General features: G+C 40.6%; 1 protein-coding gene across 6 annotated transcripts in view; it reads left to right on the top strand.

The window, feature by feature from the left end:
* The window catches only part of LOC115217121 (GRAM domain-containing protein 4-like), a 175,650-nt gene that overhangs the window by 92,290 nt on the left and 55,441 nt on the right, over nt 1–27,919 (top strand). For 5 of the 6 annotated variants that reach the window (XM_036507033.1, XM_036507036.1, XM_036507037.1 and 2 more), the window contains exons 4-12: nt 327–447; nt 1,198–1,304; nt 2,059–2,224; nt 6,517–6,542; nt 17,395–17,486; nt 20,247–20,338; nt 22,111–22,159; nt 23,618–23,689; nt 24,501–24,544. In XM_036507033.1, the coding sequence (XP_036362926.1) occupies nt 327–447; nt 1,198–1,304; nt 2,059–2,224; nt 6,517–6,542; nt 17,395–17,486; nt 20,247–20,338; nt 22,111–22,159; nt 23,618–23,689; nt 24,501–24,544 (769 nt within the window). The remainder of the gene's footprint in view (nt 1–326; nt 448–1,197; nt 1,305–2,058; nt 2,225–6,516; nt 6,543–17,394; nt 17,487–20,246; nt 20,339–22,110; nt 22,160–23,617; nt 23,690–24,500; nt 24,545–27,919) is intronic. The other variant, XM_036507034.1, reaches the window with a different exon arrangement.

Here is a 27,919-nt window from a genome sequence, read left to right as displayed (position 1 = left end):
TAAAGGTTGAGTATTTTGACAGAAATAGAGTAAAAAAAAAAAAAGGACGGTGTTAAGATATATACTGTCTTACATAGGTTTTATTTTGTATTTATTGTCGTCCCTTAAACTAATCCCTTGGTTAACAATAACTTCTACATGAAGAGTAGAGAGAAATGACTTTGTAGAATAAACGAGGCCATCTCTCTCTGTCTCTGTCTCTCTCTTTCTCTCTCCCTCCCACTTTCTTTTACTAACAAAAGTAAAATAGGAAATATTTGAAGTGACAGAAGCATTTTTCAGTTTTTAAGTCTATTTATGTTTTGCCATTTCAAAACTGTTTACAGGTAGTGAGTTACAAGAATATAAGAAAGCTTGTCAATTTGAGAAAGTTAAACAAGAACTTGACTATGAAAAAAGCCGAAATGTTCATTTGGAAGAAAAATGTCAGTCGTTAGAGAAGCGAAGGTAGATATATTTCAGTTTTGCCTTTTAAATTTCAATTTTGTTTTAACGAAGATTCAGCTATTAATTATTTTTGAAATAATTGACCAAAAAGGAAAAGGGTTCTCACTATAGACTATGAACCTTTTTTTTTGTTTGTTTGTTTCATTTTTGTAATTCATAAATAGGGCACACAGTGTAACGATTTTAGGATGTGTGGTATTCAAGAATTTCCCAAAGGCATTTGGGGGTAATACTCCAGCTTGGCCACACTCCAGTAACTAAAACCAGTAAAAAAAATAAAGCAAAATATTAACAACTGGGAACTATATATGAGTTAAGGACCCCAACCCTCGATTATCAAGAACTCAGCCCTATTCTATGACACTAGCTATACTTTCCATCCATGAAATACCCTCAGCCCAGAGCCTTAGTAAAAGGCACTTAACCAAAATGCTGCATGTTGGTATTGAACCCTAAACTATGTAGTTACAAAAGCAAACTTCTTAACCACACGGCTGTGTATAGGCCTTAATTCATCATTCAGTTTAACACCACAACCCGGTTCATTTCTGCCTTTACCAGAACCCTTCTGTCCACAGTATTGTAACCAGGGTCTTGTCTAAGGTTAACTTGTTCCCTCCCTTTCTACTAGTCTTAATAAGGGTTATAGCTGCTGCTCTTTCTCTTCAGCCTAGGCAATAACAGAACCATTTAAAAAATTTTATTTTTCTGTCAATATAAATATATTTTATTTTTGTTTAATTTGTTCAGAAGAAAGGTGCAACGGAGCAAATCTGATGCAACGCATCACGTTTCACCGGATGAGACAGACGCCAATGAAGTTAAGGATCGTTCCCTTCCAACAGAAGATCGAGAAGGTAACAGACTATTCCTTAATTTGTTTCCAATTCTTTCTTTTATTTTCTTGTAAGCCAGAGTGACTATAAGATGGTAGAGTTAATCTATCACTTTGTTTAGCATACCTACTCAGTTCTTGTGAGCCATAGTGGCACCTAAAAGGCACCATTCGAGGGTGATGGTTACCAGCATCGCTTTGCTGGCACTCGAGCCCCATGCTGGTAGGGTATTAAGAGCACATCCAAGAGTGATCATTGCCAGACCGGCTATCTGGCCTCCATGCCGGTGACACATAAAAGACACCATTTGAGTGTGATCGTTACCAGCATCACCTTACAAGCACCTGTGCCGGTGGCATGTGTAAAAGATTCGAGCGAGGTCGTTACCAGTACCACCTGACTGGCTCCGTGCTGGTGGCATGTAAAAGCACCCACTACACTCTCAGAATGGTTGGCGTTAGGAAGGGCATCCAGCTGTAGAAACTCTGCCAGATCAAGATTGAAGCCTGGTGCAGCCATCTGGTTCACTAGCCCTCAGTCTTTCGTCCAACCCATGCTAGCATGGAAAGCAGACGTTAAGCAAGGATGTATGTTTGATTTAAATGATGATGTATGTTTGATTTAAACCATTATTTTGTTTAACACAGCACTTGGTCCTTGTCTTTCATCATTTTATGGTTGATAAATAAATTAAACATACATTCATACACACACACATACATTTCAATGTCTAAAGTAATTCAGTTTTAATTTTTTTTTAAATCTTTCTTTACAGTTGTCAATGACTTGACTGATGTAAATTCAATTGGTCCCAAGACGCGCTGGCAACGGATTTGGGATGCTGTTGTTGATCAGATCTCTGAAGTCATAAACGATTTTTCTGAAGTTCCAGAACCAAATCCAGAAATTGATTCTGAAGGAGATCCTTTAACTGTCCGAAAGTAAGTCCGCATTAATTTTCTTTTATGATTTTTTTTTCTTTGAGTATATTCCATTTTGTATTTATAAAAGAAATCCTTAAAATGTCTTTTATATTTACAATTCCAATAAGAAATGCAGTTGGGACCAAAACTATGTGGTTGGGAAGCAAACTTCTTAGCACACAGCCTCACCTTCACCAATCTGTATTTCCATACCAAATTGGTTCAGGGTCCAGAAAACCCAAGATTTAGACAGAAGGAGAGATTGGTAGAAGTGTATAACAGAAGCACTCATGTCTGTCTAATAAGTCTGCTTCCAACCAGATGGTTTCATGTCCAGTCCCACTGCATGGTACCTTGGGCAAGTGTCTTGTAATATAGCCCCAGGCTGGCTAAAGCCTTGTGAGTGAATTTGGTAGACAGAGACTGAAAGAAGCCCATCAAATATGTGTGTGGTGGGGGGATGTCCATTGTCACTATTTGACAACTAGTGTTGGCTTGTGTATATTCCCATAACTTAGCAGTTTGACAAAAGGAACTGATAAGGTTCATACCAGACTTATAGAGAAATAAGTCCTGGGAGTCAATTTGTCTAACTAAACTCATCAAGGTGGTGCCCCAGCATGGCCACAGCTCAGTAAGTGACAGATTAAAACCCCAGTAATAAAAGTAGAAGCACCAACCGATCGTGGCCATTTGCCAGTCTCTTCTGGCCCCTGTGCCGGTGGCATGTAAAAAGCACCCACTACACTCTTGGAGTGGTTGATGTTAGGAAGGGCATCCAGCTGTAGAAACACTGCCAGATCAGACTGGAGCCTGGTGCAGCCTCCTGGCTTCCCAGACCCCAGTCGAACCGTCCAACCCATGCTAGCATGGAAAACGGACGTTAAACGATGATGATGATGATGATGATTCACCTGATTTGACTTGAATTTAATTGATTCTCTCGTTAATAAATGTGAAGATTTGTGTCAGAGAATCTCAGAAATATATTGATTTCCTTTATAAGAAACATTGTGTGATAAATCTAGTTGAGAGTGGATTATTATAGTTGTTGTTGTTGTTGTCGCTATATCATATCTCTCAGCGATTGCTAAATGATGTCTGTGTATTTCTATGTAGAAACCGTTATCATTGTGATGTCACCATCACCATCATCACCACCACTACCATCTTCACTATTGTCATCATTAGCGCTGCCATCGTCATCACAACCACCACCACCACCACCATCACAACCATCTGGTAACCAGAAACTGAAAGAAGCCCGTCATGTATCATCATCATCATCATCATCATTTAACGTCCGCTTTCCATGCTAGCATGGGTTGGACGGTTTGACTGAGGCCTGGCGAACCAGATGGCTACACCAGGCTCCAGTCTTGATCTGGCAGAGTTTCTACAGCTGGATGCCCTTCCTAACGCCAATATATATATATATATATATATATATGTGTGTATATATATATATATATATATATGTGTGTATATATACACACACACACACACACACACACATATATATACAATACTTACATAAATACATACATATACATATGCATGTATGTATACATGCACATGTGTGTGTGCATGTGTGTTAGTGTGTGTGTGTGTAATAGTGTCTCCATGACATGATGGGTGTAAATGAAAACAGAAAATTGTACGAGTGGTTTCCTTCATTTGTATTCTTCCATGAAAATATGTCTGACAAGAAGAAAATATTATCTGACTTGGCAACAGGTGAGTGTTGGTGACAGGAAGAGTATCTGGCCAGAGTAAATCTACAAATCTGCCTCAAAAATGCCATGTGACCTTGGCAAGCATAGGAAAATGCATGTCAAGATGATGATGATGTATATATGTCCTTGTTGCTTATTTTGAGTATATATATATATATATATTTATTTATGTATTATTTAATAACCACCAAATATGTTTTTATGTGCTACTATTAGTTTCATGTACTATTAGTTTCATGTGCCAAAAAGTGTTTTATGACATATCTGGTATTCTGGGACAATCATCAGACACTGCCCACATGGCATAACAAACTAAAAATGGAATTAGAGAAGGGAGAAAAGGCAAAAAAGAAGTACATATAAAAAGGTAGAAGGTTGAAAATCCAGAAAACGAAAAAGAGATAAAAAAAAAAGTAAACTGATCACAAAAATGTAAGCTATACTTAGTTGAAATAACTGAGATCCTTTTCAGATCTGAGAACTCTAACTCACTGCTGAACTCTAGATCTGAAATTTTCAGTGGGTGTAAGCATATGCCTAAGTTCCTGTTGATGAACTGGAAAGTTCCTATCTACCAGATTGAGTAAGTGTATCATAGGCTCTAAGTCACTATCTTTTCAGTCCTATATTTTCAGTCTAAGGGAAATAACTCTTATTCTCCCTTTTGTTTCTTTCTGATTTCTTTTTCATTTTCCAGTTTTTTAACCTTCCACCTTTTATATATACTTCCTCTTGCTGTTTATTGCTTTTTCTGTTGTCCAACTTTTAGTTCATTATGCCATGTGGGCAGTGTCTGATGATTGTACTGGGAAACCAGGCATGCTATAAAACACTGTTTGGCTTGTTCTCAGACCATGAAACTAATAGTAGCACATAAAAATACATTTTGGCTATTAAATAATATTTATCTCTCACCAGATGGAATACTTTTTTTGTTGATCTTACCATCACAGAACAGTACAACACACACACACACATATAAAACAAAATACTTCTGCACAATTTCTGTCTACAAATTTTTTTGTCATTCATTGTTGGGCAAATTGAATCTACAAAAGAAGAAACTTGTCTAAGCCTTTAGCATTCAGCTTATTCTCTCAAATGTTACGGTTATTTACACACACTGCTGTTTTGAAGTGATCCTGCATTGTCTTATAGCTTTGAGATTTTGGTGATATGATTGTTTATCTTTAGAACAACATTATCAGGTAGGTGTGAGAGGCCAGATCTGGTCAGCTGGAGCATAAAACAAGTAGAATATTTTGGTTGGATTCAGCTGGTTGATATGTTAAAGGGCTGAAGTACTATGCAGTTGGATTAAACCAAGAAGCACACAGCTGCAAAGGAAAGTTCCCACCCACTCATCAATCCAAGCACTTCACGTTTGAAAAGACGCAATATTTAATGTAGAAATATTAAATATTTAATATAGAAATAATATTTCAGATTTCAAAAGAGAAAGCAACATGGATGGTTTTGTTTTTTCCTTTTGACATCCAACTCTCCTGCAGTCGTTTGTCGAATCAATATTGAAAGTATTTTAAGTCGATGACAAGTGGATTAAAAAGAAACGTTCTCTTGCTGGAAATTGGCAGCATAATCGACAATGGTAAAAGTGGAATCATCATCATCAGTATTACCATCATCATTGTCATCATCATGATCATCAACATCATTTGATGTTTGGTTTTTCATACTGGTATGGATTGGAGAGTTTCACATGGTCTGATGAGTGAAAGGGCTGCAGCTTGCAACAATGTCTTCTTCAGCATAGTTGCCATGGATGGATATCCTTCTTAATGTCGACAACTTTCTGGACTGAACTATGTAGGTGCTTTTTTGTCTTCAAAGTACCAACTCTAGTGATGATTGCCTTGAAACTTACAAGGGTGAAGAGCCTAATGTGGCCTTTATAACTGAGGGGTAAACAGAACAAAGAAGGAGTCATGGCATTTCGGCAAAGGGATGAGGGAATGATAAGTAAGAGGTGAAAATGGGGAGAGTCTGGCAAAGAAGAGGCGTGGGGGAAGGGAACTAGTAAGACAATTGAGAAAAAGGGATAGAGTTGAAACCAGTAAAGATAAACCAGACCTGTAAGAACATTATAGGAGAGATTGGATGGAAGGGGATCGGTATTCAACGGCACCCTTTAGGTAACGCAGGAGGGACAGAAACAGTGACAGGAAGCCAATAAGAAAATGAGAGTCTGGAAAATTTACTAGTCAGTAGTAATAGTGGTAGTAGTAGTAGTAGTAATGGTGGTGGTGGTGGTAGTAGTGGTTGTTATTTTTATACTCATCATTAAAATCATCATCATTGCTACGTCCTGGATTCAAATTCCGCCGAGGTCGACTTTGCCTTTCATCCTTTCGGGGTCGATAAATTAAGTACCAGTTACACACTGAGGTCAATATAATCGACTTAATCCGTTTGTCTGTCCTTGTTTGTCCCCTCTGTGTTTAGCTCCTTGTGGGTACTAAAGAAATATATCATTATGGTGGTGGTGGTGGTGGTAGTTACAGTTGATATTTATTTTTTTTCTGAAAATAATTTTATTCTGTTCTATTTCTTCAGGCTAAAGAATAATATCACCCGGTTTGGTAAGTACATCAAACATCCAACATCTCCTTTGGATATCCTTCTTTTTTTCCCTTCTTTTTTTCCCTTCTGTTTTTCCCTCCTGCCCCATTATTTGGTGCAAACATATATTTGTGGCTAAGAAGCTCATTTTACAACCTTCAGGGTTTTAAGGTCAGTCCCTCTGCACATTACCTTGGGCAAGTGTCTTCTACTATAGCCTCAGGCTGACCAAAGCTTTGTAAGTGGATTTGGTCACTGGAAACTGAAAGAAGTCTGTCATATATCATCATCATCATCATTTAACATCTGCTTTCCATGCTCGCATGGATTGGACGATTTGACTGAGATCTAGTGAGCCAGGAGGCTGCAATCTGATCTGGCAGAGTTTCTACAGCTGGATGCCCTTCCTAACGCCAACCACTCCAAGAGTGTAGTTACTAATAATAATAATAATAATCCATGTATATTCCATCCATGGGTTCTTATCATTATTACTATATTCATCCTACATTATATCAGCTTGATGATCCCACCACCACCACCATCAAAGGAAAAAACCCCATAAAACTGCAATTGCAATTTGGTATCATTAGGCTGTAGCCAACCATGGCCATTGCCAGCCTCCCCTGGCACATAAAAAGCACCATCCATATGTGGTCGATGCCAGCGCTACCTTGACTGGCTTCCCTGCTGGTGGCACGTAAAAAGCACCAATCAACCGTGGCTGTTGCCAGCTCCCCCTGGCACCTGTGCCAGTGGCATGTAATAAGCACCCACTACACTCACTGAGTGGTTGGCATTAGGAAGAGCATCCATGATTGGTTGGTGCTTTTTACGTGCCACTGGCATGGAAGCCAGTCAAGGTGGTGCTGTAATTAAGAAGTTTGTTTCACAACCCCAGTTCAGTCCTGCCATGTGGTACCTTGAGCAAGTATCTTCCACAATAGTTCCAGGCTGACCAAAGTCACATGAGTGGATTTGGTGGAAAATAACTGAAAGAAGCCTGTCGTGTGTGTGGGTGGGTGGGGGAGTCTTTTCGTGTTATGTTTGTGCCACACCAAAACTTGACAACTGGTGTTGGTTTGTTTACATCCCAGTAATTTAGCGGTTTGGCTAAAGAAACCAAAAAATAAGTACCATGCCTAAAAAATAAGTACCGAGGTCAACTTGTCCAACTAAACTGTTCAAGGAGCCCCAACAATAGTTTTAGACTAACAAATAACAGTCACCTTACTGGCACTCGAGCCCGGTGCTAGTAGGGTATTAAGAGCACCATCCGAGCGGGATTGTTGCCAGAGTGGCTATCTGGCCTCCATGCCGGTGGCATGTAAAAGGCACCATTCAAGCGGGATCATTACCAGCATCGCCTTACTGGCACCTGTGCCGGTGGCATGTGTAAAAGATTCGAGCGAGGTCGTTGCCAGTACCACCTGACTGGCTCCATGCTGGTGGCACGTAAAAGCACCCACTACACTCTCGAAGTGGTTGGAGTTAGGAAGGGCATCCAGCTGTAGAAAGTCTGCCAGATCAAGATTGGAGCCTGGTGCAGCCATCTGGTTCGCCAGCCCTCAGTCATTCATCCAACCCATGCTAGCATGGAAAGCAGACATTAAACGATGATGATGATGATGAATAGTTTTAGACAAGTATCACCATCGTACAAGTGATGTCCATTGCTTCCAATCTTTAATGAAAGCATTTTGTCACCATCGGCAGTTATTAGCTTGCTTGGAAAGGGGCAAGGTTTGGAGACAGGAAAGGCATCCAGCTGTAGACAATCTATCTCAACAGATTCCATCTGACCCATGTAAGCATGGAAAATTGGATGCTAAAATGATGATGATGATGATGGTGGTGGTGGTGATTGCATCCTGTTCTTTTTTTCCTATCTTCCACCCATCCTTCTTCTTACCTAATTGAAAGATATCAATAATGAGTTTACCGTGTTTATTCTAACTTGTTACCAAGGCAACTGTGTTTCATTTAATGGCTGCTGACAGCAAAATACGTAGGAGGCAGTCCGATAGCTACCATCCGTGGCTGGAATAACTGTAACAGAATATCATGCTGATAAGCTCATGTGTTTAAATCCCCAGCAGATTTATTACAACCAAAGACACTCCAGTTGTGACCATCCCATCTATTTTTCATTCACATATAATATATGTTAGATGTCTATAACAATTATTCTGTCTGATATTTTCTATAATTGTTGTTTAATGCTAGATTAGTTCTGTTTGTACAGTCAAACAATGTTCCAGCCATGACCCTCCCATTAGACAAAGTATACCTATCTAGTATTATATTACACAGTGTATTCCAGCTATGATTATGCTATCTTTTTTCCATCTGCCTTTATGTACCTAGGACTACATATTCAATGTGTCAACTTTCTAAAGTGGTGGAGCAGGGCTTGAAGGTATTTTGCTTCCTGTTTCTAGCAGCTAAAGCAACCAGGTAGAGGCTCCTTCAAAGTTGTCTGTACAAATGTAAACATGACTATTAAATTGATTGTCACTACGCAATACACTTTACGGGGAAATTACTTTTTTTTCTCTATAAATAAACAATGTGTAGATTTATTTGGACTGTTAAGTGCTAAAACAGATCAGATATACATACACATATTTATATACATATATACGTGTATACATAAACACATAAACATACATGTGTGTGCACGTGAGTATATATATATCATCATCATCGTTTAACGTCCGTTTTCCGTGCTAGCATGGGTTGGACGGTTCGACCGGGGTCTGGGAAGCCAGGAGGCTGCACCAGGCCCAGTCTGATCTGGCAGTGTTTCTACAGCTGGATGCCCTTCCTAAGGCCAACCACTCCGTGAGTGTAGTGGGTGCTTTTTACGTGCCACCAGCACAGGTGCCAGGGGAGGCTGGCAACATCCACGATCGGTTGGTGCTTTTTACGTGCCACCAGCATGGAAGCCAGTCGAGGTGGTGCTGGCATTGAGCACATACTGATGGTGCTTTTTACATGCCAGGGGAGGCTGGCAACGACCACGATCGGTTAGTAGTTTGTATGTGCCACAGACATGGAAGCCAGTCAAGGCAGTGCTGGCATCGGTCACATACGGATGGTGCTTTTTACGTGCAACCGGCACAGAAACCAGTCAAGGCGGCACTGGCATAGACATGGCTGTGTGGTTAACAACCTTGCATGTCCCAACCACATGCCTTTAGGTTCAATCCCACTAAATGGCACCTTTGACAGCATATTCCACTATTGTCCTGGGTCAGCCAAAGCTTTGTGAGTGGATTTGGTAGACCAAGGTAAGCTCATCAAAAATGCATGTGTGCGAACATGTATCAGTACATGGAGGATGTTATTGTCTCCTTGTCTTAACATTGTGTGATAATCATGGGAATCACTTTGTTTCCAATTTTCCCTGAGAATATGTCAGGCCATGCAGGGGGGGGTGGAACTATCACCTTACTTGGAAACAGGTGAGGGTTGGCAACAGGAGGAGCATCCAACCGTCCAAGCATAACAAAATAGATAAACAATGATGACGATGATGATGGCTGGGTTGTCGTGAAGAGCTAGTGTTTTTTAGGAAATTTTATAGTAGCAATATCCTAAAAGCAAGTTTTCATGTGGTCACTTGGATAGAGTAAAGCTCTTTTGTAGCAACACACTACATCCTTCTCAAGTGCAAGGGGTTTTGCTTTTAATATTCTTTTTTCTTTTGCATGGGTAATGCTGTGTACAACCTGGGGAATTACAACCATGTTTTGTGGTCTGCTACCACAACAGCTCCTTTGTAGGATCCTGTTAGCTCAAGACATCATCAGGAGAAACCATATCCAGTTTCGGCCCCTACTCCTCTGCCGTTTTGATGTGGCGCCTGCCCCCCTTTCAGAGGTGTCTTCAACTCTGGTGTTGGGTGCATGTCTTCTTTCTTCTTCTTTCTTCTGTTCCCTGGCCTCTTCGATGTGTCGTCAGCGAGTGTCAGCTGATGACTGACTGACTTGTCAAATTTTTCCCTTTAAATACCTGCCGCTAGGCTCCATCAGGCAGCCCCAGCAAGTTGTCATGTGACACTGTCTCACCTAAACTGATTAGTGAAGGCGCATAGTCTTAGCCCACGCATTCTCTAAATGACCATCACCTGTCAGTCAGCGAAGCTGATTCAGTGTCAGCTTCTCTCACCTAGTGATGTTATTTCCCGCCGGCATGTTATGACTTTCCAACCATTTTTGGTCTTCCCGCTTCAGCCATAAACAGAAGCTGGCTTTTTCGACTGCAAACTTCACTGTTTTGTATTCTTTGTAGTTCATTCTGGAGAGATTTGGGTCCTGGTGAGACTGGGGTTGTCTTGATGGCTTTTAGTCTACTTTCTGTTTACTGTTGGTGTTGCCCCTTTCTCATAGCTAAATATGGTCCCTGGGATTGCTCACAGGGGCCATGCTTTCTATGCTCTGTCTTCTCTTTTATGAATATTGTGGAGAAAGTGGATGTAATTTCTGGTGCTTTTTATTGTGTGTGTGTGTGTGTGTGTGTGTGTTTATTCTGAATAGGAGGATAGAAATCGATGTTCTCTCACGTTGGTAATAAGGGAGTGGTGGGGTCAGTGAGTTGGGTTGGTGCTACTTTGAATCTGTAGTTGTGGAGAATCAGACAGCCTCACTGGTGCTGGTGCCATGATAAAGTGCACCAAGTAAATGCCATAAATTGGCTGGCCGTTGGGAATGGCATCTAGCCATGGAAACCATGCTAGAGTAAAACAGACAGGCACGATGTGCTCTTCTAGTTCATCTGGGAAGGCTGGAGCTCTGAATAAAAACTGACTCAAATTGTGACAAACCATCTGACCTGTGCAGCCTGGAAAAGGATCGTGAAATGATGATTAAGACAATGATGATGATGGTGATAATGATGACAGCAGCAATGATGGTGGTGGTGATGGTGATGGTGGGTAGGGATGTGGAAAGGTATGTCGGTGGGTGGGATTGAATAGGTAGGTTCACATGTATACAGTTCTGCAAAGTTTCCTTCTACCAAATTCCACTCACAAGATATTCATTAACCCACCAGTGGGAAACACTTGCCTAAGGTGCCATACCGTGGGATCGAACCTGAGAAACCCATGTCTGTAAAACAGGCTTCTTAACTACGTGGCTACAATAAGAATAATATTAAATAAACAAATAAATTGGTTGGAAAGAAGGAAGGAAGGAAGGACACTGCTTGAAATGTCAATTGGATACCGCCTCGTCTGATTAGTTATCTCTGTTCCATGGGTCTGTTACATTTGCAGAACTATCAAATAACCACAACACCAACAACAGCAACAACTGTTGCAGCTATGAATGCTGCAATTTCGATAACAACAACAACAACATTGGATTTTCTTTTTTTTTTAAAGCAATTTCGATACTTTAAACAAATTTTCCATAATGAATCTTGCTGCTGGATTTTCCTCCGATGATCTCTCGGCAAATATACCCGAAACAATATGAATAGTTTATTAAACATTTACATGGCATCGATCCAGGTTGGTGTCTATATTTGCGAATGCAAATTGTTTCCAATTTCCATTGAGATTCTGGATGCGAGCCACTCCTCTGCTGCTGACCATTAAAGTGGAAGGAAGGTCTTGGATAATTCTATTCAATTTTCAAACTTCAATATTCTTTTACATACCTGCCTTAGTGACACCTGTGCCAGTGGCATGTGTAAAAGATTCAAGCGAGGTCGTTGCCAGTACCGCCTCACTGGCCCCGTGCTGGTGGCATGTAAAAGACACTATTCAAGCGTGATCGTTACCAGCGTTGCCTTACTGGTACTCATGCCCCATGCTAGTAGGGTATTAAGAGCACCATCCGAGTATGATCGTTGCCAGAGTGGCTATCTGGCCTCCATGCCGGTGGCACGTAAAAGACACCATTCGAGCATGATCGTTACCAGCATCGCCTTACTGGCACCTGTGCTGGTGGCATGTGTAAAAGATTCAAGCGAGGTCGTTGCCAGTACCACCTGACTGGTCCTGTGCCGGTGGCACGTAAAAGCACCCACTACACACTCGGAGTGGTTGGTGTTAGGAAGGGCATCCAGCTGTAGAAACTGCCAGATCAAGATTGAAGCCTGGTGCAGCCATCTGGTTTGCCAGCCCTCAGTCAAACCGTCCAACCCATGCCAGCATGGAAAGTGGACGTTAAATGATGATATTTTAGTCTTTTAATGGTTTAGGACAAAGTATGTGGCCATGCTGAAGCACCACCTTTTAGTGGGGGATGGTCAGTGGTTCATAAAGGATCTTCAGTACAATGGTACTTATTTTAGTACTCTATGTTTGTGGAATGACTAAAGTACACAACTGATGCATTGGACACACACACACACATGCAGATACATATATATACACACACACATACACACTGAGGCACATATACAAACATACACACACATATTTATATATACATAAACACATGCACACATGCACATACTCACATGCATGCAGATGCGCATATATACACATATACACACATGCAGATGTATATATATATATGGTGGTGGTGGCGGCTGTTGCTGTTGTTGTTGCTTCAATACATTCTTTGTTTTGGGAGTGGAATATATACAACACACCATCAAGGATGTGTATTTATAATTTATTATTTTGATTGTTTATGATGGGAATGAAACTACACTGAAAATGGAATAAGTTACCATCAAGCAAGAGCGATGGCCTTGGATGCTTACAAAATGGTAACTTCTGTCAAAAGCGCCCAAACAATGGTTTTTCCCTTCTATGCCCCAATAACTTGTTGCGATGAGTAAAGTATCTACAGTTTCAGCCTGTAACCCTTCCTCAGAGAATCAAGAAGTAAGAAACTGAAGTGGTGCTCCTTTGGTTCCAGATAGAATTCATTGTGTTACAAAGATTTTGAAGTTAAGGGCCATAGAGAAGCACATTCTAAAAGAACACCATTGTTTCAGGTACTTTTAACAGAGGCAACACTTTTGTAAGCATTTGTGCCAATTCTCTGCTCTAGGGCTAACATATTCCATTGCTAAAACGAGTCACAGGGATTCTAAACAAAGATCATGTGACTTCCCTTTCCTCTTCTGTGGTTCAAGTAAAAAGTTTTCAAATTACTCAAGGGTTGATATAATGAGTACCAGTAATTTGTTTGGGGAATCATTCATTAACTGTATACTTAGAAGAAATCAGTATCAAACAGGCATATAGCATGTTATACTGCATATAAGTAGGAAATTCTAGTTGATATTTGAGGTAAACTGTATTTCAGAAAGGGGTTTAGGGACTTTTTTTAGGCTTTTTTGTGGGTTTTTTTTATCATTTGCTTGATCTCTGGAGGGAGGGTCAGTACCCAATATCCCATGAAAGACTGGTAAGAATGACGTCATTAAGGATCTGCTTAAAGGACTATAAGTCAACACCTGTAGGAAAGATATGAGCTGAGGAAGGGCATTTCATCTGGGGCATTGAATATAGGATGGTTGATGGAAGGAATAGAAATAGCTGGTTACAATTGAAAAAAGGTACACAAAACCAGAAAGCTTCGAAGGATAGAGGGCGTTGTAGTTGCAATAGAAAAGACAAAGAAAGAAGACAGCATTCCTATGAGCCAGAGGCTGGAGTATGTCTTTAAGTGACTCTCTGCCAACAAGTTGAATAACCTTTCTCCACATATGACCTTCTCCATTGATTCATTGTCGTCCATTTATCCTATATTTTTCTTGCATTTTTCATTCTGTAAAGCACTTAGATGAATTTAAAGACTGGTATCGTTAGAGAACTTGTACTGACTTTATATCAATATATAAGAAGCAGGAGATGTGCCAACTCTATTGATGTTCTGCTCTCGGCCATTATCTCTCAGCTACACTGAACAAAAAATGAAGATTCAAAAAGAAAAACAAAACGGTCAAATATAGTTTTTGTAATTCAAATATCTTCTCCCGGGTATATTAGCATCAACTTAGAATATTATCAGTGACTTAATCTTGGTTAAAAATCAACAATAAATAAATAAATTCTTTGTGTTTTGGAAATGTTTTTCAAAACATTAGGGAATCAAATATATTTTTAGACATGTCTGATAACTTGTAAGTATTCATATACAATGATGATGATGATGATGATGATGATTTGGTCTCCCACCATATTTTATCTCCTCTCTGCATTCTGCATGGAATTCATACCAAAGATTCCTTTATGATTCTTAGCTTCAGGAATTGTTATTTAGCCTTAGGCTAGCCTGCCCTGATCAAGCATGCTTATGATTGGTGATACTTGAACTTCCAGTTAAAAGGGATATATATATATGTATATATATATAATATAGAATCTTCTACCCCCTTCTCTAACCTCTCCTCTGACGATATTACCTCCTCTATTTCTGAACACAGTCCCCAAAATTCACTTAATTGTAATTGCTGTCCTGGAACCATCTGCCCGTTACAAACCCATTGCAGAAGATATAATGTAATTTACAAATGCACGATCCTTAATCTGTTACATAACTCTACAGCCAAATACATAGGATCAACCAAAAATTTTGAGCAATGATATGCCACGCACCTCCATTCTTTTAGATACGATAAACATAGTAAATGTACAACACTTGCCAACCACATACATCATCTCAAAAATACAAATATACCCTATACTTTATCATGGTCCATACTGGATTCAGGGCTTCCCTACCGAGGTCAGCACTCAATCTGCAAACTTTGCCTGAAAGAGGCATTTCACATATTAAAGCAAAACTCTCCAGCACTGCTAAATAAACATAATGAGACACTAAGCACATGCAACCACCGCTTTTTTTAACACATTGAAATTCTACCACAAATCCAAATGCCTAAATGACCATACAGTATATTTCCACAATACCCCTTAGGTAACCCCAATAACCTTATAAATCTACATTTTAATTCTTAATCCCTATTTAATTCCTCACTCATACTGTAAGGGGTGGAAGGGACCCCAGGGTGCCAGTGCATTAATGAGGGTGGCGCCACCCATCAAGTGAGAGAGTTGCCCAACCAGTACGACTTGGAGAGTATGGCCACAGTGGAAGGATCATCTGCCCAAGGATGCCAATGTGTTATAGTGGACAGTCCCAGTCACCCTGAATGTTGACACACATTGGGATGCTCTGGTGTGTTATATATATATATATATATATATATATATATATATCACTGTCACCGACCAGGCTATCAGATGTTGCTACATATCGCTGGTCACAATGCACTTCGCATTGTTTTAGCCTTCAAATGGTGCCAGCCCGCTGGCTAAGCAAGCAGGCCAACAGAAAAAAGAGTGGGAGAAAGTTGTGGTGAAAGAGTACAGCAGGGTTCGGCACCACCCCCTGCTGGAGCCTCGTGGAGCTTTAGGTGTTTTCGCTCAATAAACACTCACAACGCCTGGTATGAGAATCGAAACTGCGATCCTACGAACGCGAGTCCGCTGCCCTAACCACTGGTCCATTGCGCCTCCACACACACACACACACACACACACATAAATGCAAATGAGTAATGTAAGATGTTTGCTTTAGTATGCATCATTGCTCAATGTAATGATGCAAGCTGAACTGTTGCTGTCGCCATGGTGTTCCAGCGATCTGATGAGTTAGCTTTGAATATTTGCATTAATTTGTGTGTAGACAATTGTATTGTATAACGCTGAGCATGCATATTAATACACACATGTATGCATAATTTTGTGCATATTGAAATTAATGCTACATGGTGGAGTTTGAGAAATGTTTGTAACACTATGGAAGTCACATGATCAAATAAAGATATATTCTTCTCTCACACTTCCTTTGTGTGTGTGTGTGTGTGTGTCTTAGTGCAAGTGGTATTTCCCTCTTCACAGCATCATTCCTTTCTTTAATTCCTTCTCTTTCATCTCCCTCCCATCACTTGCCTGTCTGTCTGTCTGTCTGTCTGTCTCTCTCTCTCTCTCTCTCTCGCTCTCTCTCTCTCTCTCTCTCTCTCTCGCTCTCTCTCTCTCTCTCTCTCTCTCTCTCTCTTCCCTTCATTGTTTCCTCCCTTCCTTCCTCATCCTCCTACCTGTACCTAGTCTTTCACTCTCCAGTCAATTTCTACTCCACCTCACCCACACCCCTCATGCTCCTCACCCTTCTCATCCTCTTCAATACTGCTCCACTCTCTTCTCTTTCCTTTCTTCTGACTCTATTCCACTTTTGACAGACAGAAAAGAAACATCTTTACATATAAATACACAACAAACTTTAATATTTTGTGTGTGTGTGTTTATGCACGTATGTGTGTGTGTTTGTATCCATGGTGATGTTTACATTTATGTCCCGTAACTTAGTGACTCAACAAACAGATTTCAAGAGCATGGGACTAAAAAATTTGAATTGGTGTTGATATGATTGACTAAACTCCAGTGCTCCAGCATGGCCAAAGTCCAGTGACTGAAATGAGTAACAAAAATTATTTTTAAAAAATCAAATGAAATGCTCTTCTACCAGCAAACAGATTTAAATAAACATCATCATCATCATCATTGTTTAACGTCCGTTTTCCATGCTAGCATGGGTTGGACGGTTCAACCGGGGTCTGGGAAGCCAGGAGGCTGCACCAGGCTCATTTTAAATATAAACAAATTGAATTAAACCCAACGGTTTGATAGTTTGATATGATTCTAAGGTAGTGTGTTACCAATAAATACCGCTTCCACTAATTATATAATCCTTATTCTTGAACACAACTTCATAAAGTTTGCCTGAAAAAATTATTTTACAGTTTTCATAATAAAAAATGAATAAGTAGATGTTAAGAGTTAGGTTTACGTTAGACATTATTAAGTTTGACTCAAGGCAACATTTTGTCTTTTTATAGGTGCAGTTACACAACCAATTATGAACACAATGCGTGGCCTGAAAAATCTCATTTCATGGAGATCACCTTCATATACGCTTTTTGTTTTCACTGTGAGTAAAATTACAATCAGTGTTTTTTTGGGGTTTTTTTTTTAGTATTTTGTAAATGTTTTGTTGCATTATTTTAACATTTGAATTACATTTTTTTTGTAATTTGTAAGTGTGGGTGTTTGTATGTTTGTTTGTTTTTAATTTGATTCTCATGATTGTGTGGTTAAGATTCTCACTTTGCAATTGTGGGTTGTCAGGTTCAATCCCACCATGCAGCAGGTTTGACTAATGTCTTCCACTATGACTCTTGGAGTCAACCAATGCTTTTTGAGTGAATTTGGTTGCATTGTTTGTATATGTGCCTGTGTATATGTGTGTGAATGTATTTGTGTTTATTCATCCACCTCCACCATTTGACAACCAGTCTTGGTTTGTTTACATCCCTGTAATTTAGTGGTTTGGCAAAAGAGACCGATTGAAATACCTATTTCTTTACTACCCACAAGGGGCTGAACACATAGGGGACAAACAAGGACAGACAAACGGATTAAGTTGATTACATCGACCCCAGTGCGTAACTGGTACTTAATTTATCGACCCCGAAAGGATGAAAAGCAAAGTCGACCTCAGCGGAATTTGAACTCAGAAAGTAACGGCAGACGAAATACCACTAAGCATTTCACCCGGTGTGCTAACGTTTCTGCCAGCTCGTTGCCTTAATCACCGATTGAAATACCAGGCTTAACAAATAATAACTGGTGTTGATTTCTTTGACTAAGCCCTTCAAGGTGGTGCACCCCACTCCATTATGGCTGCAGTCCAATGAATGAAACCGGTAAGAGATAAACGCTAGAAGCTCTTAGTTTATTAATCTTAGATAATCCCCTTGTGTAACATCTTGAGTGTCTAACGCAGCAACCATTAATATGGCTAAGCCAGATTTCCTGGATATCTTCTCTCTTACATCACACAGAAATGGTATTTGATAAAGTCGAGAGCTTCACCAAAATCAAAAATTTTGTTCAGGACATGAACATTCTTGACTAATATCTGGCTTTTGTATCACATGTGGCATTCGTTATTTATTCTGCAGGGCAGTGGTGTGGCAGAATCGTTAGAGAATTAGAAAGAAAATGCTTTGGCATCTTTGCCTTTCATCCTTTCTGAAGCAAAGCACCAGTCAAGCATTGGAATTGATGGTATTCAGTTGATTAGCTTGATTAGCTACTTCCCCAAATTTCAAGCCTTAATTAGAAACAATTATTTACTATGCAACTATTTTGCAAACTTCCTAGCATGACCCTCCAGTTGAGAATGTCAACAGATATCTCTCTCTCTCCCTCCCTCTCTCTCCTCCCTCTCTCTCCCTCTCTCTCCCTCTCCCTCCTTCTCTCTCCATCTCTCTCCCTCCCCCTCTCTCTTCCCCCCTCTCTCTCTCCCTCCCTCTCTCTCTCCCACTCTCCCTCCTCTCTCTCTCTCCCACTCTCCCTCTCTCTCTGACTCACCAGCTTTACTCTATAAATGGAGAAGTTCCTCAGTATTCAATTTTTTTCCTCTTGCATTCTTTATATCCCCAACAATCTTATTCCCTGTCAATCTGAGACGTGTTTATCCATTTATTGAAAAAAATACCCTACTTCTGAATTTCTTTCTCATTTTCCATGGAGAATTCAGTTCAAACACCATTTTAATGAGCCATGCCATTCTCCTTCACATTCTCCTTAAACAATGAAGGTTGAAAATATTCTGTCAAAGTCTCAATGAGGAGCCCTAAACCACAGACAAAACGTAAGGCAAGGATAGAAACCTCACAGCTCTGCTTCATAAATGCCAGATTAACAATCGGCAGAATCGGTCATAGAAACCATACCTGACTTCTTTTAGTAGCCTTGACTACAACACTACATAGGATTTTCATGTTTTTTATAAAGGCAAACAAACCATCGAAATGCACAGACTAACACCTTTTCCTGCTATTATTAGCACCAGAGAAGGTGGCAAACTAGCAGAATCCTTAGCACATCCAGCGAAATGCTTAGAGACAGTTCTTACAGTTGTTTTACATTCTAAGTTCAAACTCAGCTGAGGTCAACTTTACTTTTCATCTTTTCAGAGTCAATAAGATAAAGTACAATAAAATAAAGTACAGGGGGGTTGACCATTCCCTCAGAATTGTTGGCCTTGTGCCAAAATTAAAGAAGAATTATTGCCAGTGGTGTAATGATAAAGAATGGGATTTTGGGGTTCGCTGGTTTTGATTCCAGATGATAATACTTTATTAGTTCAATTCTAGACATGCAAACCAATAAGGGAGATATTCTTCTTCCTTTGCTCAGTCTGAAGGATGAGACAATGGCTGTAGTCTTTGCAGACTCTCCAAGACAGAATTTATATGCATCAACCTTCGTTTGATCATTCGACCTGTTAACTATGGCGGTGGTTGTGATGGTGGCAGTGGTGGTGATATGATGGTGTTGGAGCGGCTGTGTTAGCAGTGGTAAAGGTGTGAGGATGGCTACAAAAGTGGTAGTAATGCATGGTGGTGGTGATGGCAGTAATAGCAGCAATAAAGCTTGTAGTGGTGGAGGTAGGAGTGATGCCTGCAATGGTGGTGATAGTAGTATAAGTGTTGGTGGGGTGGGGGTTGATGATAATGAAGAAGGTGGTGGTAGTGGTGTTGTGGCCATGGTAGTTGTCACGGTGATGCAGCTGATGCCACTGACACACCAATTGGACTAAACATGGAATTCAGGATGATGCAACATCGAAAAGAAATTCTTGTTCTTTGATTCTTTGAGACTTCTTCGATATTCTTCACAGGTCTACATGTACTCAGCTTGGTATGGTTTGCTGCTTCCTTTGTGTCTATTCCTCATTTTCTTCCGACTTTCCATCAGTTACATGCGATACAAGTAAGTTTCAATCACCATTTTATCTCATCAATTCTCTTCGTTTTAACCCTTTAGCGTATGAGGCCCAAATATTCTAATGGTTTTATGTTCAAACTGGCCAGATCCAGCCTCTCACACATACCTGACAAAGTCGTTTCAAAAACTAAAGAAAAGCATCACCAAAATCTCAAAGCTATCTGATAACGCATGATTAATTCAAAACCATTTGAATGAATAAGCTTTACATTTGACAGGGCAACCGGAATGCTAAAGGGTTAAAGAAACTTATTCCATTGTAAGAATTCACAGATCTCAGATTGGTGGAAGTACAGCTGCATGATGACAACATTTACGGAACTAAATTTGGATTCAATGTGCAACTCCACAGCTCCTTCAGCAGTGGAGGCGCAATGGCCCAGTGGTTAGGGCAGCGGACTCGTGGTCGGAGGATCGCGGTTTCAATTCCCAGACCGGGTGTTGTGTGTGTTTATTGAGCAAAAACACCTAAAGCTCCATAAGGCTTCGGCAGGGGGGGGGGGCGACCCCTGTTGTACACTTTTGCTCCAACTTTCTCTCACTCTTTCTTCCTGTTTCTTGTCCCCGACTTCCTACGCAACTGCTGAGCCTGGATGCGCATTCATCCATCCGTCGATGCTCTCAGTGTCGGGGGTTGACCTGCTTTCTCTTCTGCAGGTCTTATGAATAGCAAAGTGTCACGTTTCGGACTCCTCCCATCCTGTGAGCTCTGGGACGAAGACCGCTTCACTCAACAGCAACAGCACAGCTCAGCTCCTTCAGCAAATGTCTTCTACTAAAATAATTGGGTCCTTTGAAACCATGTAAATAAAATTTGGCACACAGGAATGAGTTGTTAGTTATCTCCCCTGCTTCTTACTTTCAAACGCCTCTAGAGGGAGTTTTTATCAACATGTTGCATGGATAATCTCAATGTCTTTAGACTTAATATATTACGGGTGTGACGCAATTTGTGTTTAGGGTGCAGAAAGTTCCCTTGACAATGCACTTTCTGTCAACCATCTTTCTAATATTCAAAATCAGCATCACTGAATTCATACATGTGTGTGTGTGTGTGTAGGTGAGGTGGTGTGGTTAAAAAGATAACTTCCCAACCGCTTGGTTGTGGGTTCAATTCAACTGCAAAGCACCTTGGGAAAATACACTATCTTTGCTTCTATTAATTTTGCATATAATAAAAAAATATTTAGCAATATAAGTTTGCCATAATAAAACTAGGGTTTGGAGCATAAATTAACTTGAAATTCTCTTGAAGGTTCTAATTCTGTCATGGATGGATGGATGGGTGGGTGGGTGGTTAAGAAGTTTTCTTTGCAATTATGAGGTTCTAGATTTGGTCCCACTGCATAGCATTTGGATGGTGAGGCATGTGTTTTTATGTGTTCTAACCCCATATTCTGGTCAATTCATTCTTTGTGGGAGGAATTAGATAGCCAGAGACTGTGTAGGGACCATTCCAGTGGAATTATTTCTATAACTGTATTATAGAACCAGAGCCAATCTTGAGTAGGTTGCTTTCAAAAGGGTCAATTGTCAAGGTGTTTCCAATGAGTGAATCTTAATTAGTCAATCAAATGACTTTCATTAGGGTGTAGCTCATAGCTGACAAAAGCTTTTCTCAGATTTCGGCCAATGTGTATTTTAATTGCATTCATTTGGAACAATCCAGAATTATTTCCATTTTTATGTCAATTATATTTTCTTGTTTCTTTTTTTCTTTTTTTTTTTGTCACTATTTTTCTTGGAACCTTTGCCAGAGGCTGGAATATCAACCTTCATTATTTAGATCCGGGGGAAATTGTCAATGTAAGTACGCATCATTCTATTTTGAATCTAACAAATTTAAATGTGGACATACGGATGGATGGATGGATGGATGGGTGGATGGATGGATGGATGGGCGGGTGGATGGATGGGCAGATGGGTGGATGGATGGACGGATGGGTGGACGGATAGATGGGTGGGTGTATGAATGGATGGGCGGACGGATGGATGGATGGATGGGCGGGTGGGTGGATGGATGGGCGGGTGGATGGATGGATGGGCGGGTGGATGGATGGATGGGCGGGTGGATGGATGGGTGGGTGGATGGATGGATGGATGGATGGGCGGGTGGATGGATGGGTGGGTGGGTGTATGAATGGGTGGGCGGATGGATGGATGGATGGGCGGGTGGATGGATGGGAGGATGGGTGGGTGTATGAATGGTTGGGCGGATGGATGGATGGATGGATGGATGGGCGGGTGGATGGATGGGCGGGTGGATGGATGGATGGGCGGGTGGATGGATGGGTGGGCGGGTGGGTGGATGGATGGGCGGGTGGATGGATGGATGGATGGGCGGGTGGATGGATGGGTGGGTGGATGGATGGGTGGTTAAGAAGTTTGCTTTACAATAATAAGGTTCTAGATTTGGTCCCACTGCATAGCATTTGGATGGTGAGGCATGTGTTTTTATGTGTTCTGACCCCATATTCTGGTCAATTCATTCCTTGTGGGGGGAATTAGATAGCCAGAGACTGTGTAGGGACCATTCCAGGGGAATTATTTCTATAACTGAAAGACCTGTGATGCTGATTCTTCATCAGAAATACATTAAGGACACATGTGTCTGTGGAATATCCAACCACTTATACATTAATTTAACATGTTGCATTCTCAGCTGAGCAAAACACTGAATTGCCCCTTCCTTTTCAACAATGAAGGATTCATCATAATTTCACTTGTATTTCTTTAATTTAGCTTCCAATTTTGTATCTATTTCCCTCTCTCCTATTTGCTGGTTCTCTCGCTCTTTGCCTCTTTCTTTTTCTCTTTCCTCATCCCTCTTCCTCTTCTCTCTCTCATCTCTCTGTTGAAGTCCTTTAATACCAGATGTACATAATGTAATTATATGATGATACATGTAATATAATTATAATGCAACGTGCTTTATATAATTATAATGCAACATGCATAATAATTCGTACATAACATATGCATAATATAGCTTCATTATCATCATTTAAAGCCTACCTTTCATGCTGGCATGGGTTGGACGATTTGACAGGAGATGGCCAGGCTGGAGGCTGCACCAGACTCTTGCATCTGTTTTGGCAGGGTTTTTACAGCTGGATGCCTTTCCTAACCCTAACCCAGCAGAGTAATATAACATAACTCATGCATGTAAATCATGATTTGTTGAAAATGTAATTAACATCAGCGACATAGAAGGATATTGTACTCCTAATTAAAACTACTGCTTTTTTTTTTTGTTCTTTGTAGGAATCAGATGATAAAGACAAAGGAGTTTCAGATAAATTCAGTGTTGTTCTTCAAGTGGCTAAAAAAGTGCAGGTATTCGTGATATTTTGATAATATTCATTGATAAATGTCCATGAGTCCATGGACATCCTTCCTCTTTTACTTAACTTTGCAATTTCTTTTCAACTTTCCAATTACTTACACTTAGGTGGCAAATTGGCAGAGTCGTCAGAGTCTTGGATAAGATACCTCACCTTGGCAATAGCTGAGAAATTGCTAGTCCAGTTAAGACAATAAAACACAGCAACAGGAAACTACCTTTATATTGTTCAATGGAAATTCCTTGATAAACACTTTGTATTAGTCAAAGGAGCTGCCAACAAATGGTGGGGGAGGCATTCATTAACCTGGGAGAGCACAAGGAAGAAGGAATATTATTTCAATTTCCTCATCATCATCGTTTAACGTCCACTTTCCATGCTAGCATGGGTTGGACGGTTCGACCGGGGTCTGGGAAGCCCGGAGGCTGCACGAGGCTCCAATATGATCTGGCAGTGTTTCTACAGCTGGATGTCTTTCCTAATGCCAACCACTCCGTGAGTGTAGTGGGTGCTTTTTTACGTGCCACCGGCACAGGGGCCGTAGCAGGCTGGCAATGGCCACGATCGGTTGGTGGTTTTTACATGCCACCGACACGGAGACCAGTCGAGGCGGCGCTGGCAACGGCCACGTTCGGATGGTGCTTTTACATTCCACTGGCACTGGTATCACAACTACAATTTCAACACACATTAATATGTTTCTAGCTTTTCTCTAAATTTGTTATGTATTAAATAATTTACAACTAATTAACCTGATGACAAATTATCCTTATTAATTCGGTGATTAACCATTTTCATTCCAGAATACATTAGGCGTACTTGCTGATACTTTAGAAAAAGTGAACAGGTTAGTTTCAGACTTTCACTTTACCCTTTCATTTCTTTCCTAATAAAGTTTCCTTCTGATTATTCCGTTCAACATTGTTGTTCAATCAAACACTTCGTTATGGTTTTATCATTTCTAAAAAACCATTGACCTCTCTCTCTCTCTCTCTCTCTCTCTCTCTATCTCTCTCTCTCTCTCTCTCTCTATCTAGCTATCTATCTATCTATCCTTCTCTGCACTTTTCCTCTCTTCTCTTCCTGACAAAGAGTCATGCTTGAAGCATTATACACTTACTCTTTTACCCATCTTATACTGAGCATCAATCTAATACATTCCTTGTGTATGTCTTTTTGACTTTTGTTGTTTTGTTATTTTTTATTTTCTATTTCCTTCATCATCATCATCATCATCATCATCGTTTAACGTCCGCTTTCCATGCTAGCATGGGTTGGACACATGACTGAGGGCTGGCGAACCAGACGGCTGCACCAGGCTCCAATCTTGATCTAGTAGAGTTTCTACAGCTGGATGCCCTTCCTAATGCAAAGCACTCTGAGTGTGCAGTGGGTGCTTTTACGTGCCCCCGGTACGGGGCCAGTCAGGCAGCACTGGCCATCATTTAACATCTGTGTTCCATGCTAGCATGGCTGGGACAGTACCACAAGAGCTGGCCAGGCCAAAGCCTGCACCAGACTTCTGTGACTGTTTTGGTAGGATTTTTACAGCTGGATGTCTTACCTAACACCAACCACTTTACAGTGTGGACTGAGTACTTTAACATGGCACCTACACTGACAGGGTCAGCAAGCACTTGCAAGACAAAAACTTTTAAGAGGAGAGGAGGCCTTGGAGGAGGTGATGAGGAAAAGGCTATAGTGAGACAGATACAGGTGTCTTGCTGTAGAGGAAGTACAAGGTTACCTGGCTGGACAGAGAAAGATCAGGAATGAAGACAGAAACAGGTGTGCTACCATAAAGAAAATACACAGTTGCCCAACCTGAGGGAAGTGCTGGAGAAGGGGGGGGGGGAGACCGCAGGATGGAAATGGTGGCAAAATGCTGGGCATACTCACAGGGAACAGAGATCAGAGTATAAATGAGATGGTTGAGTAAAGGAAGAGAGAGATAAAGATAGTGGCAAGTGCCAGAGCATACCCATGGGGTCCAAATGCCATAGAATAAGTGACAGGATATTCTTCTGTTTTCTACTCTAGGCATAAGGCCCAAAATTTGGGGGTAGGGGGCCAGTTGATTAGATCGACCCCAGCACGCAACTGGTGCTTGATTTATCGACCCCCAAAAGGATGAAAGGCAAAGTCAACCTCAGCAGAATTTGAACTCAGAACATAAAGACAAACGAAATCCCTCTAAGCATTTTGCCCAGCATGCTAATGTTTTTGCTAGTTTGCCACCTTAGGGACAGGATATTGTGAAGGGAGTGCGATTAAAGAGCACAAGTAAGTGGCGAAAGACCTGGGTATATATAGAGTTGGAGGGGCTACTGGATAGCAATGATACAGAGGAACAGGGGTGTAAGGACAGGATTAGGGAGTGAGAGCTAGGTATAGTGAATGAAGGCGAAAATGTGAGAAAGAGGTGTAGATTGGTTTGTTGGTGTAGGGTGAGGGGAAAGTTTTCTTGTTACATGTGGGTGGGACACCCAGGTTGGGGACTAGCAGATGGCACTAATAGAGTGAGACAAGGTATGTGGGTAGAAAGCACAGGTCAGGGGCAAGCAGAGAGCAATGATACAGTGGCACTGGGCCAAGAGGACAAGATTGGGGAGTGAGAGGTAATCATAGTACATGAAGCAGAAATGTGAAGAGAAGGGATGTAGTTTGGTTCCTTGTGATATGTAAAAATGCACACACACACACACACACACAAGTGGGTACTGAAAAGTTCCTGGCTTTGGGCAAAAGAAAATAATACAGGAGGATCAGTTAATTGCGATTTTCTCTAATATATTCCCCTCTCAAATTCACATACTTATTGCAACGGTCCTTCAGTTTTTCTAAACCCAGTGAAAGAACTCAGAAAGTTAGGCCTCCAACCATGCCTCATGCAACACTCTTAAAGACAGGAACTTTTCAACCCCCATCCCTGTATATACACACCTAGCACCATCCGAGTGTGGTCGTTGCCAGAGCAGCCAACTGGCTCCATGCAGTAGCATGTAAAAGGGCACCATTCAAGCATGATCGTTACCAGCATCACCTTACAGGCACCTGTGCCGGTGGCATGTGTAAAAGATTTGAGCGAGGTCGTTGCCAGTACCATCTGACTGGCTCATTGCCGGTGACACGTAAAAAGCACCCACTACGCTCTCGGAGTGGTTGTCGTTAGGAAGGGCATCCAGCTGTATAAAATACTGCCAGATCAAGATTGAAGCCTGGTGCAGCCACCTGGTTCACCAGCCCTCAGTCATTCGTGCAACCCATGCTAGCATGGAAAGCGGACGTTAAGCGATGATGATGATGATAATGATTGAGGAGTGGTGGTGGTGGTGGTGGTGGTGGTGGTGGTGGTGGTGGTGGTGGTGGTGGTGGTGGTGGTGGTCCCCTTCTCCAGATTTCAACCTTTGTGCCTATATGTAGAAAGGATTATTGTTATTAATATTATTATGATTATTATTGTTATTATTATTATTATTATTATTCTAATTATTATTATTATTATTATTATTATTATTATTATTGTTCTTATCATTACTACTACTATTGCCACTACTACTACTACTACTATTTTGATATTTGCAAAGAAAAGGCAAGTCTTACATAGTTCAATGAGGCCCTCAACTTTTAAAGAATAAGTAGAAATCAATCAGATATTGATTAGTAAGTAGATTCAACTATTAAAAGGTTATTTTGAATATCACTAAAACAGTAATATCCTGGCTATTGCTAATAACGACAGCTGTTTTATGAAATGATGGTCCTGAAAAATATGGAAGCACAGCAAGATATTTTCTTTCTTCTTAGAAATATGGAAGTACAACAAATACGTTTTTTTGTCTTTCAAATTCTCATTTTTTGTTCTTTTTTTCTTTGTTACATTCAAATAGAATTGTTCAAAATATTTATATATATATTTTATGCTAATTTATATACTTACTTTTTTAATTAAGTATATATATATAATATATATTTGCATACATGCATACACACACACACACACAAAAATACGTGTGTGTGTGTGTGTGTGTGTATGTGTGTGTATATATACTAAAATGGGGAAATCTGAGTTTCCCAGCAATGGAGTTTTGTTTCGCAGGGATTTTTTTCTTTTCCATGTTATTTCGTATGTTTTCAATGAATGTGACATCGATATCACACATAAACAGCTCATTTCCTCAGAAAAGAAAGATTTGGCTGCTATTTCTTATATGCCCTACCA

The sequence above is a fragment of the Octopus sinensis genome, linkage group LG11, assembly GCF_006345805.1.
Source record: "Octopus sinensis linkage group LG11, ASM634580v1, whole genome shotgun sequence".
Classification (NCBI taxonomy): domain Eukaryota; kingdom Metazoa; phylum Mollusca; class Cephalopoda; order Octopoda; family Octopodidae; genus Octopus; species Octopus sinensis.
This window is presented reverse-complemented; position numbering and strand designations above follow the sequence as displayed.